Source organism: Pogoniulus pusillus, chromosome 2, assembly GCF_015220805.1.
Source record: "Pogoniulus pusillus isolate bPogPus1 chromosome 2, bPogPus1.pri, whole genome shotgun sequence".
In the NCBI taxonomy this organism is placed as follows: Eukaryota; Metazoa; Chordata; class Aves; order Piciformes; family Lybiidae; genus Pogoniulus; species Pogoniulus pusillus.
The window spans coordinates 35,501,581-35,517,491 of record NC_087265.1 but is presented as its reverse complement, the minus strand read 5'-3'; the positions used below and the strand labels follow the sequence as shown (position 1 = coordinate 35,517,491).

The 15,911-nt window shown below is 40.6% G+C and overlaps 1 protein-coding gene across 4 annotated transcripts in view; it reads right to left on the bottom strand.

Moving 5' to 3' along the window:
* Window positions 1–15,404, bottom strand: part of FAM117B (family with sequence similarity 117 member B) — a 31,529-nt gene extending 16,125 nt beyond the window's left edge. For all 4 annotated transcript variants that reach the window (XR_010306196.1, XR_010306190.1, XR_010306200.1 and 1 more), the window contains exons 1-4: window positions 14,539–15,404; window positions 5,709–5,848; window positions 1,345–1,437; window positions 755–868 (exon numbers count right to left, since the gene is read on the bottom strand). Coding sequence is in view for 1 of the 4 variants with exons in the window: in XM_064160921.1 (XP_064016991.1) it covers window positions 755–868; window positions 1,345–1,437; window positions 5,709–5,848; window positions 14,539–15,154 (963 nt within the window). In the remaining 3 variants the exon portion in view is untranslated. The remainder of the gene's footprint in view (window positions 1–754; window positions 869–1,344; window positions 1,438–5,708; window positions 5,849–14,538) is intronic.
* Between the last annotated feature and the right edge of the window lie 507 nt (window positions 15,405–15,911).

Sequence of the window (15,911 nt, the reverse complement as noted above, 5' to 3'; positions counted from 1 at the left end):
GCAAAAAAGACTTCAAAAATGGTTTGTCTAAAAGCCTGTAATTTTCCCACCTGCTCCCAACTGAACTAAAATATTGCCTCTCTCTGTACTTGACCTTTTTAAACAGTCTTGAGATAAAACTAAAACTGCACTTAGAATGTGTGGTTACCTCAACATCAACATTTTAAGTGGTTGCTATTTAAAGTCTCATGGGATGATAAATGACAGGAAAAGAAAAATCCTACAGAGGCTGAACGAAGCCATCAAGAGTGCATAAAATCCTACTGAATACCTTTTTGTCAGGTAAGCTCTATAAATCAATTCATCATAAGATTAGAGAAGTGCTATTGTTGAGACAAAATGTAATCAGCAAAAACTGATTTGAGGGTATCACATTACCACCAGTTTGCTCTATGGCATATTCTACATGCAAATTCAATGTGTATTGAAAAAGATAATTTATGCATTTATATTAAAACTTATTGGTTGTCTGCAAAATGCACTTTAAGAGCCTTGCTTTAAGGAAGGATCTCACTATCTGCAATTCCCTGAAAGAGAGAGTTCAAAGCTTATCTAGCCAAGTAACAAAAAGATCCAGGACCCCATATGCTCAAGGAAGTCAAAAGAAATGGATCTATTCCATGGAATTCACCTACAGCTACAGTATATTTAGCTATATGCTATGTCTAAGTTCCCTTTAAGGCAAATCACAACCCTAAAAGGAGTTAAAGGTAGAGTTAGGTACCAACTACATCAAAAAACCACATCGTCTTACCTGACTGTGGTTAATAGCTACATGGTTACCATGAAACGGGGAATGTCTTTCTTTATCACGATGATGCCTGCTGCTGTGTTTGCTTCTCTGCAACTGTTGACGTAATTTTGCAATCTAAAAAAGGAAAAATTCACATTAGATTTCACCAGATACCTTCATGTAGACGTACAGTTTCATCAGTTTATTCTGTCACTCCATTAAAATTCCCACAACATTCACAATTCCTGCCAGCACTAAATCAAACACAAGTTCTTGCAAACCTAACATGGTAGCTATCTTGTCAGCCAAAGCCAAGACCTCTCTGAAGGTTTAATCTGCAATGAAGCTTTAAAGTATTTTGGTCACTGATCTATTTCCTTCTCTGATGATGAAGGTCACTTGCGTTTGTCACATTGCTGCACATTCAGATTAAAAATTCTAATAGTCCTTCATTATTACATGAAATGACTATCAAATGAACAGCAACATCTTATTTTTTACTAAACCCACCATCTGTATAATAGAACAGAGCAGTACAACATTTATGCCTTCCTGAAATCCCAAGGTAACAGTGCATACTAGTAAAAATATTAATCCAAAACATTTCTGACCTCCTTGAGTTGCTCATTGCTGCCCCATGACGATGAACGTTTGTGTGAGCTTTTCTTCTTTTCTAAATATTCTTCAGCCCAGGCACTTTCTGTCTGCATAAAAAAGATTGCAGAATTAAAACCCATCTAATTCCTACCTTCTGACAGAATATTTTGAAATCAATTGTAAGAGAGAACAGTGTTGGGATTCACTAGATTCAGAACTGAGTGAAAAGTAGTCACTTATTAGAAGCCTTTCAGATGAGTAAAATATGATAGAGTGAAGAAAAACTACACAACTTAAAAAAAAACCCAAACAATAAAACCCACAAAGGCACCAAACACACACATTCACCAAAAAAAAAATCCCCAAACAAAACCCATCCAACCAAAACAAACCAAACTCACTTTCAGATCTACTCTAATACAGGAATGTGCTCATTTCTCTTAACAAATTACTGAGCATAATGCAACATTAACAGCCAGATGTACCATGAGCTGCTACAGAGCTCTGAAGAACCAGCATGACTGCTGACTTCAGGGGAGATGATGTTTTATTTCCTGCACAGATGTGGACTTGTTATTTCTGACACGTTATCAAGGGTAGCTTGGTGTAACCTCTGCAAAAGCCTGCACCAGTACAGCTTCAAAATTCTGTTCTTGTTCAGAAAAATGAGAGAAAGGAAGGCAAGGCATATAAACACCACAAGTATTGCAAAGGAGGGAATTAATTCATTAATGTCTCAAACTGTTGTCTCTGGTTAAGCAAAAAATAACATAGGTAATTTAAGTTTCACTAAACCAGCATTTACATGAACATTTATTAAAGAAACTTGCAAATACACTGTAGTAAGAAAGTTCTGGGAATTTGAAGCATGATTACAACAAACTGTATTTAAGGTAACAAAATGCACTGGTAAGCTTCATGCTTTATGTACAGTTTGTATTCCCACCTAATCATATCCAGAATGCTTGCTATTTTAGCAAGTCTCCTACTACTTATTCCCTATATTTTGCTTATACTACTTATTTTCAAGAAACACAGGGCAAATAGGCAGTAGACAAGAGATTTCTGTTTCTTTAGATTCATGAAGTATGACTACTTGCCTCTTAGCCACTACCATTGCCATCCTTCTTCCTGTTCTAGAACTACATGGAGAAATGAGATTAAGACTAAATTTATCACAGAACACCTAAGAAAAAGTCTTACAGGCAAAAACTTTGCAGTTGAAACAAACTGTTCTTTGGGAGTTACACAGAGAAAAATGTCTTGTTTTAACTTATATTTTGACATTTCAAACAACCATAGACAAAGCCAAAATGGTTTGATTCAAAGGTAAAACACCCACCAGGTTACAAACAGCTGTTTGGGCAGCACTTAAAACCAGTATTTGCATGTATGAATCCTAGCCAGACCCAAAGACACTCAATAACACACTTAAATATTCTGCATGTACATAATTCAGTCTGGTATTACAGGCAAGTTTCATCAAAATTAGCAGCCAAAGCACAAGTCGGATACACAGTCTCTGCATTGCCTGGGATCACTCACACAGTTCTCTGTCACAACCTCTGGGCATCTCTATAAAGACCTGCAAGCTGAAGTGCTATCTCCTTCCCAGCCTGTTTCCTGAATGACTCTACTCCTTGTGCCATAAACCTGCAAAATCAAGATACCCTACTTGCTCAACCTGAAAATCCTTTAAATCTTAATAGATTGAATTCATGTTGCCTAAACTTTTGAAATCTCAACACATCCATTCCACCTTAGACTTTGTGAAATCCAGAATTACACACTGGAACTAGAGTACCTTGTAAGTGAAACTTCATCCAAACACCACGTGTTCAGAAGTGCTAAAAATCATAAATGGAGAGCCTACACTAACTATTGCAAATCACATTTCCAACTTGTCCCTAGCTTAAAAGGTTGCTCTCAAGCATACAAAAAAGATTAGAAGCAACTATGTCTCATCAGTGTCCTATCAACATAAGCTTTGGGTATACAGATGTATGTCTGCATGCCAAAATTTTCTACTGGTTTGATAAATTTTAAATTAGGAAGAGCAAACACATAATTCTATTTCCCTCAGCACTATACTAACATCAATCACCACTAAATACACTCATTCTGCAGAAACATCCAATATCCTTCACAGTCTTTTTATTAATTTTTGTGAATAGGTTTCCCCATATATCTGGAAGCCTCACTTCCATAACTGCTTGAGGTGTCATAACTGGAGGAAAAAGACAAATTAAAACATAAGCCAAAAAGGAAAATACATATATTATAAAAGCCCAAACACAACTCAGTTAAAACCAAAACTAAGATAGAGATCAACTGAATAAATCAAATCCTCTGGCAGTAGCACAGAACTACAATTATATTGAAAAAAGTATCATAAGAACTCCAATATCACTGATTTAGTTCTGCCCTTCAACGAAGCCTTCTAATAGCCAAGCATGAATAGCAATTCCTTGTATATCACAGGCCTTGTATATCAATACTCTCCTCCTCTTAATACATTTGCTTATCTTTTTCACCCCAACTTCTAACCATTTTTTCTGATTTATTTCCCTGCACAGAAAGCTTGTTTATAAGCTCTCCTTTCTTCACCAATTTCCATTTCCATCCTATCCACATAAGCATATTCCCCTAAAAACCACTTCAGTCTTCTACTGACTGAGTCTTTGAATTGTGGTTCTTTTCTCCAAATGTTGTGGGCCTTGAGAAAGCCATATAGTACAAACAGCACACATACAGTGACAATTAATGCTGCAGACATCATCTGCTCAGCATCCTATACATTTTGAGTAGAAAGCATGCTGAAACATGGCCACACTTTTTTTGTTACCAAACCAAAAGGCAGGCTCAAACTTACGTTCCACATGCTGTCAGTTTCTCTTCCAACCACATTTTGTTATTTGAATTGAAAGAGACATATTGCTGAAACTATGCTATAGGAATAGGGATTTAAAATTTGACTAGTGCCATGGTCTAGTTGACTGGATAGGGCTGGGGGATAGGTTGGACTGGATGATCTTGGAGGTCTCTTCCAACCTGGTTGATTCTGTGACTCTATGATATGGCTCTTCCACTCTTCAAGTTAAGAGAAACCCACTGCTAAACTGCATCTGCAGAAGGTGAAATGAAACACTAGGATATTTTACAGAAAAGTCCATCTTGAATGACTTCTGTACAAAGCAATACAACAGCTCCCTGTAAGGGGACTAATGACATAACTGTCATAAGCATATAACTTTTCTAACACCAGTTTAATTCAACTGTTGGTTGATCCTGTCTTTAATTGTAGCACGGTTTCACTACCAAAGGCTTGTGAAATTCCATGAAGTTGTTGAAGCTTATTGGCAAATCATGCACTTTTTAATACATTCAAGTTGAGTGAATTTTGAGCATCATTCATGGTTCAACAATAAAGCTCTTCACTGTATATAATTCTATACTTGGCGCACATATCCCGGGTGAGTATTAAGACCTTTGTCCTCTGATTGTGAAACAAGATAGCATAACAAAAGCCACAGTAACTTTTATATGGGCACTACAGGTTTTTTTAATTCAGGTTTGTGGTAGATTTAGAGTTAGCACTCTAGTTTCATTCCAAATTTTGAATATTGTATTGGATGTAGAAGAACAATAAGATAAATCTATATGCTGATCCAGAAAACAAATGAAACTATATTATCTGCTGTATAAACAATTTTCTTCCCTTTGCCTTTCTGCTCCCTGCTTTGCTCTTCACTCCTCCTCACCGGCTGATTTCTGCACTAAACTTGGCTGAGTAGCTAATAGTTTGGGCCTTTCTGGTTTTTTCACTGAGGGGGGAAGAAGAAGGTGACAGTTGGTCTCTTTTAGGCTTTGTCCAGGGGGATTTTTTGTATTATTTCTAAATTGTGAATATATTCTTATACATATGCATTGTATTATATGATTTTAGATTTTAGCTTGTTGTAAATACATAACTTCATCTGCCTCCAAGGCTTCTAAGCCAGTCTGATGATTTTACACAAGTTTTCAGACATGCACATAAAGAGTCCTAAGCTCTCTCCCATAAATTTAAACTAAATAGTACTTAACACCAGTGTGATCTAGTGTACTGCACATTGTAAGAATGAGAAAACAGATGTGCAATACACTAGTGGTTTTCTGGGACAAGAAAGTGTAGCTCTTAAAAGATACTACCGCTCATAGTCAATTCTTAGAGAGGAATGCAAGCAATTCTAATACATAATAGCAAAGGTAGGATTCCTGTAATTTGAAAGTGAATCAAAACTTAAAGTAAAAGCAAATGTTTTCAAGGGAAGAGAGCTTCCCCTATTTAAATCCTGTCTTCAAGTTTAAATATTCCAATTATAAAAATCTGCCCTACCTGTGTAGCTTTGTCTCTCATACATGGAGCAGTATCTCGAGGCCACTGTCCAGCAAGGTATGGAGCAGCAAGAGTATCCAGTGAGGAAGTGCGGCGAATAATACTGGAAGGGCTTGAGGAAGGTGGTCTTGGTTTTTCAGCTAGAATAAAAATACTTGATTAGGAAGAAAGCAAGACAGAGAGCTTAATTAATTCCCTACAATAACTCATATTTTTAAAAAAACTACTATGTTCTTAATACAAGAAGATATTTTTAATATAGGAATTAACTTTGCTTTTCCAGACTCTATACAGTTTTAATAAGCAATGAAATATGCTTTTACAGTTTCCTTAAAGATGCTTATGTCACAAATGTTGCATTGGTACTCACACACCACCACTTATTCCCTCAAAATTGTGACAGTCATTGGATTCTTAAATGATGAAGGCTTTGAAGAAATAAAAATAGCTAAGTCTTCTCATACATAAAGGCTGACAAAGAAAATATGTACTCAACTTTCTCAATTTAATATTTAGAATTTGTCCCACTATCCCTTTTCCCTACATCTACTTCGATTCAAAGTGAATACCACACATCAACATGTTTTATTAGCCATCCAGTGTATGATACATGACATATTCATGAAGAGTTAAGGGCCAGAAGTCAACTCTGACAAGCTAACAATTTACATTTTACAAGATAATCAAGTACCTGCTACCTGGTAACTGCATTAATCCCTGCCTGACACCATACCTTTTGCAACATCTTATTTTCAGTATTCACATATCACTTTTCAGAAGTCTACAGTATGTGGAATGCAATAATGGAAGCTAAGGCTCTCTTACAACTAAATGTGTCAAATGATGTGAAAAACAAGAAGAGTTTATTCAAGTACATCAGTATGAAAAGGAAGGCTAGGGAAAATGTGGGCCCACAGCTGAATGAAGGGGGTGCCCTGGTGAAAAAAGGGTGCAAGAGAAAATGGAATTACCTCTTTGCTTCAGTCTTTACTGCTAAGACCTGCCATCAGTAACCTTACCCTGGAGGTAAGGCAGAAAGTCTGGAGGTAGGAAGACTCTCTCTTAGTCAAGGATTGGGTTGGAGATCATCCAGACAAGATGGACATCACAAACCCATAAGCCCAAGTGGGATGCACCCACACAGGCTGAGACGGCTAAGGTTATTGCTAAGCTACTCTTTAGTTTTGAAACGTCATAGAGGAGAGATGCCTGAGGATTGAAGACAATGCCACTCCAAGCTTGAAAAAGCACAAGAAGGACAACACAAGAAACTACAGTCCAGCCAGCCTCACCTTCATCCCTTGAAAGGTGATGCGACAGCTCATTCTGGAGGTCGTCTCTAAGTACATGGAGAAAAATAAGGTTATTGTGCTTGACCAAAGTGATAGCTTTCTATGATGGTGTGACCAGCTGCATAGGTAAGAAGAGGGCTGTGGAAACTGTCAACTTATACTTCACCAAGGCTTCTGACACTGTCTCCCATAGCATCCTCATAGGTAAGCTTAGGAAGTGCAAGTTAGATGAGCGGACAGTGAACTGGATTGAAAACTGACTGAACAACAGAGTTCAGAGGGCTGCGATGAGCAGTGCAGAACTTAATTGGAAGACTAAATAGCAGTGTTACTCAAGGGTCAGTACCAAGTCCAGTCTTGTTCAAGGTCTTCATCAATGACCTGAATGAAGGAATGAAATGTACTCTCAGCAAGTTTGCTGATGATAGAGAACTGGGAGGAGTGGCTGATGTACCAGAAGATTGTGCTGCAATTCAGCAAGACCTGTACAGGCTGGAGAGTGGCCATAAACCACAAGACAAGTTCTACCTAGATGTAAGGAAAAACTTCTTTCCTTTTGAAAGCAAAAAAGAACTGAAACAGGCTGTTCTGAGGCTGTAGAGTCTCCTCTGAAGGTTTCCAAAATGCACCTGGATCCATTCCCACTTGACACAGGGGTGCTGGTCTCCAGAGGTCCCTTTCAACTCCCAACAAGAACCTTTACTGAAAAAGGCAAAATATAACAAGCACAGGAAGTAAGATGAGAAATAATAGTTAAGAACAAAAGTTGCATCTGTCTCATCTGTCAATGTCTTAAAGCAACAGAAAACTATGCTGCCATCTAATAAGCACAAACATTGTAAAGAAAGGATCCTCAAAACAGTAACTGAGATCTGCTAAACAGGCTCACAAGTAGTAAAGATCTAGGGTTTAGAAACACATATATGCTCATACATTATTTTTAATAGCTATCCTAGATACAAAATGCAAATCCAGAGATCACAATGATCTAAGCTTTCTATCAATTCATCTACACCCTAAAGAATTACATCTGAAAACATTTGGTATTAACCTTGCCTATAATGAATACAAAGACCTAAAACAAATAGCTAGAACCTATCAAACAAGATAGAGATCAGATGGGAGCCTTACAAGAGCACTAGAAAAACTCAAGTCTTAACGTCCTTCACAACTGTGCCTCAGGATGAATTCTACATTAGAAATATAAATAACACAGCAACTCATAATTTACGTAAACTTATTTATAGTCAAAAGAAGTCATGTCTGATTAGTGCCTGACTACTAATCAGAAGTCCAGAATTCAATTTCTAAGCAGTTTCAATCTACTGAAGATATATAAATATTAATGAAACTTGTTAAGTACAGATTTCAGTAGTGTTGACAACATCTTAGTCTTCTAGAACACCAGTTTTCCAAATGTAAGTCTAATGACACCCTATACTAAGTACACTTATGCAATTTTTTCAATAGAAACATACACATTAAAAGTATGGTAAATATTTCAATTCAACTACAAGGTAATAATGATTAGCATGATAATCCGACACATTCGTATAATGCAGTCCAGAAATCTTACCTGGTTTATTACTTCTACTAGTATCAAAAACATTAAAATCTTACGACTGAGCTCACAGAAGATCTGCTATCATGGAGTAGCAGCAAAGCTCAATTTTGTATTTACCACATACTTAGGACATAAAGCAATCCATTAAATTATCTGACTATTGCTATTACCATATAGCACACTGAAGTGTCTCTCTGTATCAGGTGGTTTAAAAACTATTTCTTTTGTCCATACTATGAGGATATGTAGCACACTAATGCAACACATCATTCCTTTAAAATTACACTTGCTTCCAAACTTGCAGCCAACATGTTACTTGTCTCAGGAATAGTTGCCATACTCTCCCTATTTATTTTTCTTCCGAATTATTATTCTCCTTCTTCAAGAAGTTTCTCTACTACAGGGAAATAGAATGGATGTGGAAAAAGAAAGTGCATATCGTTACGCATTTCGTTAGTCACATCATCTCCAAAGCCACCGCAGCAGACAGCTTCAAAACTGAAGCAGCAGAAACTACTATCCCCTCCCCCACAAAACAAGCGTAAATAGTATTTTGCTGGGTAAACAGAGATAAAAACAGAGCTTGTTTACTATTTGAGTTGAGGGGAAGCTGCTCACTGCAAGGCACAAACACTCTTCTCAACTTAAAAATTCCTTCAAGGAATTCTGTTTTCAGATTCTGCTGTTGACTTTGTTTGCTTCTGTTTTCAAATTACTTTCATTTAGATGAAGCAAAGATGTTCGGATATGTTTTCACTTTCCCACCTTCACTTTATGTCTTCCTACAAATTGTGAAAGTCTACTACACTACTTCTCTTACCACTTCACAACATTTCAACAGGAACATATACAAGATTTTCATCGCATTTTCCTTTGAGGTACTTAAAGCAACTGTTCAGCTGCTGTTTTTCCTTGATGTGACCTACATAACAAGAGATCTGCCCCCATAGAGAGAACAGTTACAACAGCTGTGTCTGACGAAAAACAATGGAGCTGTTTCATCAAATAGACGCTTCTTAAATATGAAATCTGTTTTAACTGCCCTGATTATCTCTTTAAACCAATATTTGTGATAAATATCAATTCTCCTATCTATTCACCACTGCTCTATTTAGAAACAAAGTCTTTTTGTGATCTGGCTTCAAACAAAGCAAAATAATCAAACAAAACATAAACAGAACATACTCAACACAAAATCAGCAAAGTCTATATAACGTGGGAAAATAATAAGCAAGTTACCATGTCTTCAAAAGCCATTGCAGTACAAGTGACCCACTGCAGTCACTACATGTAAACCAGCATCACACACACCTATACCAGTACAGCACACATCTATTGCAACAGCAAAGCCAGGCACCTCTGAGGGCAACTTAAGCAAAGCCACCCTAACAATGTGACTGAAGAGCAAAATTAAGCAAGTAAATAAACGCTTAGCAATAAGTAACTGAAAGACAGGAAAGAGATCACTGACTTGGGGAATGGAAGAGAAGTCTTAAAATTCTTACAACCCTAATTACAAGTGAAAAAGGAAATTACAGTGTCAGAACATATCTTTGATTTGGATACCTCACAGAAGAAAAAAAAATAATATCTTTTTATTTATAAGACCTTCAGAGACAAAACACTGGAAATTAATCTTTGAATTTTTCAGGAGAAGTTTAGAACTGGTGTTAAAAGTGCAAAATAAGAATTACTTCTAAGTGTAACATGAAGATGGATTCTACAGTCCTGTTGATATCTTTCCACATAACGGAAATTAAATCTGAGAAAGACAAACAAAAGCTCCAAATAAACATCTTCAAACAGCCACTGTGAGAGAGCAAAAGCAAGCTAGCAAGCAGTAGGAACAGCCACCGGAAAAGCATAGGACATCACTGACCTCACAAAATTCCCTGACAGAGTTCAAATCAAAGCTTTTCATACAGGTAGGACAGTCAAAAAAAGTGCAAAAGAGAAAGACCCAACTAGCCTCTCTGGCACCCTTGAATACAGCTGACCTTTTTGTTCTGGTCAGGCTTTTTCTCAGAAAGGGCATTCATTCATGTGATCTCTCCCACAGTTAGCTGTCTTTTCCCCAAACCTCAAACAATACATCTCAGGGGATGCATCTACTTTCTGTGTTTTGTTGCAAGTATTCAACAAGCTCAAACACTATTAAGAACAAACACACAGCACAATGCATATATTCCCTTTGGAAGACAACACTGGCTATCATTGTCAGATAAAAGAACAACTCATACTTTTGCTTCTAGTAATTCGAAACAATCCCTCCATAGAAGAATTACTGAATTGATTTTGTTTTATAAAACCAAACCTCAGAAAGCTCAAGATGTTCAATTTAATTACAACAAATGAAAACATTTTAAATCCAAATAACCTCTGCCTAAGAGCTGGCCACAAGAAACATGAAGTATGATGCTGCAAAATTAACTTTCTTTATGTATTAAGCAGCTTAGGTAAGCAAAGCAGGTGTTTCACAGCTCACAGTCTTGTGTACTTTCTTATCATACAGTAGTGTCTTTCACAACTATTGCAAAACCTTGGTTATTAATTTGGACAGGTATGTAGCTATTATTGTCACTCACCAAATAACTGAAATTCTACAGTGAAATTCAATGTGGCAATGGAGTTCCATTCCTTCATCCTAGCCCAAAGAAGGCTAGGATGAAGGAATGGCTAGGCTCACATCTGAAGTCTTTAAGACTTTCCAAAATATTGTTATAGCAATTGTCATCATTTCCTTTCACACAAGTAGGCTTTAATGGACTATTCTAAAAATTAAACCCCACTGTAGTTGCAGATTAACTGATGTTCCTCCTTAATTTTCAGTGAGTCTAATCATTGAGCACAGTCAATGAGAACACACTAGAAAGTTCATCATCCAGTAGAGAAATGTCTCTCAATCTTAAGTCACCTGAAAGGGTCAGTGAACAACTGGTATTGCTCTAATCTTAACTTTACACAGCCTAATGCATTATAATGTTTTTGGAATGAAGTGTTTTGAGATTATGTGTTTTATGTAAGAAGACAAATACTAGCACCACACTTGATCTTTATTCAGTAGATAAACCAAGATAAAAATAAAAAAGGTAAAGCATATGCTTCTCTATCTCCTTTTGCAACAACCTTCTAATAGGTCAAAACAACATCTTCTAACAGGCGTTGTTTGCAGAGAAGTAACAAGGCATATGTGAAAACTGAACCGAAACTGGAGACTGCAGGACAGACCTCACAGTGTAGAAATTAGGCTACACAGTGATGGGAAGTACTGAGCACATTAACATGCAAGTGGAGATCTGTGAAATAAGTGCTCAAGACAGTAGGAAGGGAAAACGAAAGACGAAAACTGGGTGGTAGAAGAACTAGAATTTTGGTCATATTTAGGAGGGAAGCATCAAGAAAAGCACAGAATTTTAGAAACAGTGTACAGAATCCTCAGACTGCAATTAACTCATCATCCACAAAAAAAAAAATAGTCAAGTATTTCCAATATTTATTTGCAAGTCAGTTCAGAGAACAGGAGGGAAAAAAAATTAAAATCACACCCAAAAAAATCCACCACCAAAAAAAACTCTAAAATAAGATATCAAGTCACCTCTGTAAATTCCCAACTTGGAGTTCTGAAATATTAAGTAGTTTGATGAAAACTGTATTAAAAAAAAATTTAACTGTTTCCCAGAAATGAAAAATCCCCAACCCATGAAGTTAAGTCTAAAGTATACAACTAAGGATCGGTACTGAGGTTCAGACGAAGCTATCATTTGTCTAACCTCAAGGTTCATTTTATCTTTAAAATAAGTAAACAAACGGCTATAGCTGTAGGAATGAACAAAATCCACCAACTGAAAGCACAGAACAGGAAAACCCAAGCTATTTTGCAGTGGATTCTGACTCATACCCTGAAATGGCCTTCACGGCTTCAAAACTGTATCCCTGATTAGCAAAACCAAAGTTCCATTTCCACATTCTCAGCTACCACCAAGCTTTCTAATCTAGATGAATTAAAAACTGAGTTAACTCAGTCTCTATCAAGCAGTGGCTTACACAATACAAATGCCAAGCAATATTAATCAGCTTTAATTTGGATTTTGGGCCAACACAACTGCTGTTTAGAAAGTTAAACACATGTAAGCAATAAAATAGACACTATTCTACCTCCACACACCTTGTAAAAAGCAAGTGGGGCAATCTTAACACAGTAGAGTGACCAAATGACTTGTTTCTTTCTACATGCCAATTCTTAGATCAAATAAAGAAGTGAGCACGGCTTTGACAGGCTTCTACACAATGATCGAAGACAGCGCAAGTTTTCCACCCTAAGTAGTCTGACATGGGTATCTTGAGCAAGAGTTTCCATGAAGTTCACAGGAAGAAAATACGATTTTGTGATGTGTATTAACTTTCTCAGATTACTGATTAACAAGAATCTCAAATGAAGAACAGGTGCAGCCCTCAAACCAAAACCTCTGAATATAACCTTAAAAAAAACTCCCTATTTTATGAGGAAAGCAGAAAATCCAATTCAAAATCTAAATGCCTTTGTGGTAGTGCCATCTCACACTGCCTATAAGCAGGCATATGGTAATCTTGAAGTCATGTCTGGACAAAGAAGAAAAAATACAAGAAAAATTAAGTCACATAGGCATTAGCTTAAGTACAGTACCAGTTAGTTACGACTTTCTAATTTGGCAGCAGCATTCTCAAGAGCCACAATAGCAAAAATGAAACAAAACAAAAAATACAAACAACAACAAAAAAACCACCGCAACACCAAAACCACAGCAGTCTGGTTATAATCATTATGTTACAAAGGAGGAGTAACATTAGGAGAAGTAGAATTGTTCAAGGGAACTGTGTTGGTCCCAGATTTCTGCACATACACTTCTGCATATTAGTCAACTCCACTGTTTAGATTACCACATGCAATTTCATGGTATTTCACAAGTCTCAGGTTTTTTTCCAGACTTGAGGTCCTTAACACGAAGCATCACTCATTCATTTTGAGTAAACTTTTACCCCAAGAAGAAGGAGGATTTACATTTGTTATCTTCAAACAGATGACACCTACCACTTAAATTTCAGGTATCCCTCCAAGAATGTTTTAACTACTAAAAAAACATTAAGAGTCAGTCTGTAACAAAATGTATGCCAATCTCACGCTTTTCCATCTTGGCTGTGGCATTTGTCATCACTCTCAAGTTCACAAATCCTTCTGCAGAGTTCATGATGAAAGTAATTACTAAGATACATGCTGAATACATTTTGTCCTACATCCTACATGCCATGTCTATAGTACTTCCTAGTTTTTTAATCCCGTGTTTGCAGACACAGATCAAAACCACATACCATTTGGCACCACATGCAGAGAAAGAAGACGAGAAAGCTTCACAACAGCTCCCAAACACCAGCAAACTTGGGCTGAAGTATTTTAAGTACATCTCCTACACCACTGAGCCTCTCTCATGTGCAAACCTTCGGCAGTGGTTGCAGAAGTGCTACAAGAAGTGGCTGCAATTCCTCACATGGCATGCCTGGCTTTCTCTGTCCCTCTTCTGCAAGCCACAACAACAGAACAGTAACAAAAGCAGTAAGCCTTTCACCACACAGAAGCCCTCAAGTGCTGCCGCCACCCAAGGAAGGTTCAGAGACAAGACTGGGCATACCCTCTGTCTGTACCTCACCTCCAGCACACCGCGCCCGGAGGCATATCACCGGCGGAGGGCACCTCTGATCTCATCCCTAAAAATCCGCAAAGCACTGCCCGAAATTCGGCCACACTAAGCCACCTCGCCAAACCTCCCGGGAGTGCCCTTTGCCGCCGGGCACAGCCGCCCCTCGCAGACCCAGCTCAGGCTCCGGCCGCGCGCCTCCCCGTCCCCTCCGGTAACGGCCGCCCGCGCGCGCCCCGGTCAGTAAGAGGCGAGCGGGCAGCGGGCGCGCTGCGGGGACAGGCTGACAGCACAGGAGCGCTCACCTTTGCAGACAGGGGAGCTGGGGCTCTTCCTCTCCGGGGAGCTCCTGCCTTGCTCCGGCGACTGCCGCCGGTGCCGGACTCTACCCGCCGCTGTAGCGCTGCCCTCCGGCAGCGGAGACACCGGAGAAGAGCACGGTGAGGGCCCACAGCCCAGAGGCGGCGGCGGAGGAGGCGGCGGTAAGTGGTGGGGCCGTGGAGGACTTCCCCGCGGCCCCCCAGCACGCGTGGGGCTGCCCCGCGAGGAGGCGGCGGAGGCCGCTGAAGCGGCGGCGCTGCTTCCCCCTCCCCCCGGCGTCTGCGTGGCCATGGCGGGGCCGCCGCGCCCGCTGTTGCCTCCGCCGGTGGGCGCCGCGCGCGTGGGGCTAATGCTACGCGAGGCGGGCGCCGCGCGTGGGAGACTCCCGCTCGGGGCGCTCGCACCGCCGCTGCTCCTCGTGGGACTGCCATGCTGCTGCTGCTGCTGTTGTTGCTGCTTGAGCTGGAAGGGCACCGTGGCCCTCATGGGCTGGAGGCGGCTGCCTGCTCCCATTCCGCCACCTGCCGCCGCCGCGCCTCCTCCTCCCAGGGAGGTGGCCGGGATCGGGGAGCCGTTGCGCCTCATGCGCTGGTGGGACATTGTCCGTTGGGAGCCGGAGCTCGCTGAAGGCAGTCGGTGACTGGAAAGGAAGGGAAAAACGCGAGGCACGGGCAGATCCTCACTGGGTGGGGGGGGGAGTCCAACGCCTCAGGTGGCCGCGGCCACGTCCCCTCCTCGCCGCCGTAGCCTGTGCAGAGCAACGCACGCTACCTCCGCAACCTCCGTCCGCCTCATCAACAATAGTGCCCCTGCCGCCCGCGCCGCCCCCCGCGCCCTCCCATTGGCCGCCACGCCGCTCGGTTTGCGCAGCTACGGCGCGCCCATTGGCTGCGGAGCGCGCTCCTGAGTGGCCAGGCCCGCACAGGGAGAGTGAGGTGGCCGCGCTTAAAGCAACACGGGGCCGGAGGCGGCGCCCTTCGTGGTGGGGGTAGCGAGGCTGGTTGCCAGCTGCAGCTCTTAGCCCAGAGCCGCCCGTCGTCTCTGCGGTCAAGTGGGGCCGCAATGCCATCCCCGAGTAGCGAGGTGTGCGCCGGACGTGCCTGGGGGATGGCGATACCGCGCCTCGCCTTTCGCGTCCCGCTGCGGTGCCCGGAGCGGTCACGTGGACGGCGGGTACTCCGCATGGCTGGCGGCTGCGACCTGCCCGGTTCTCGGGTCTCGCAGCCTGGCCCGAGGATGTGAAAAGTGGCGCCGATCAATTAGTTTTAGCCGTCCAAGAGGACGAGGGCTCAGCAGCGGTTCATCCAATTGCTTTGCCACCAGCTTAGCGTTACCGATGATTGCACCAGATAGGTCG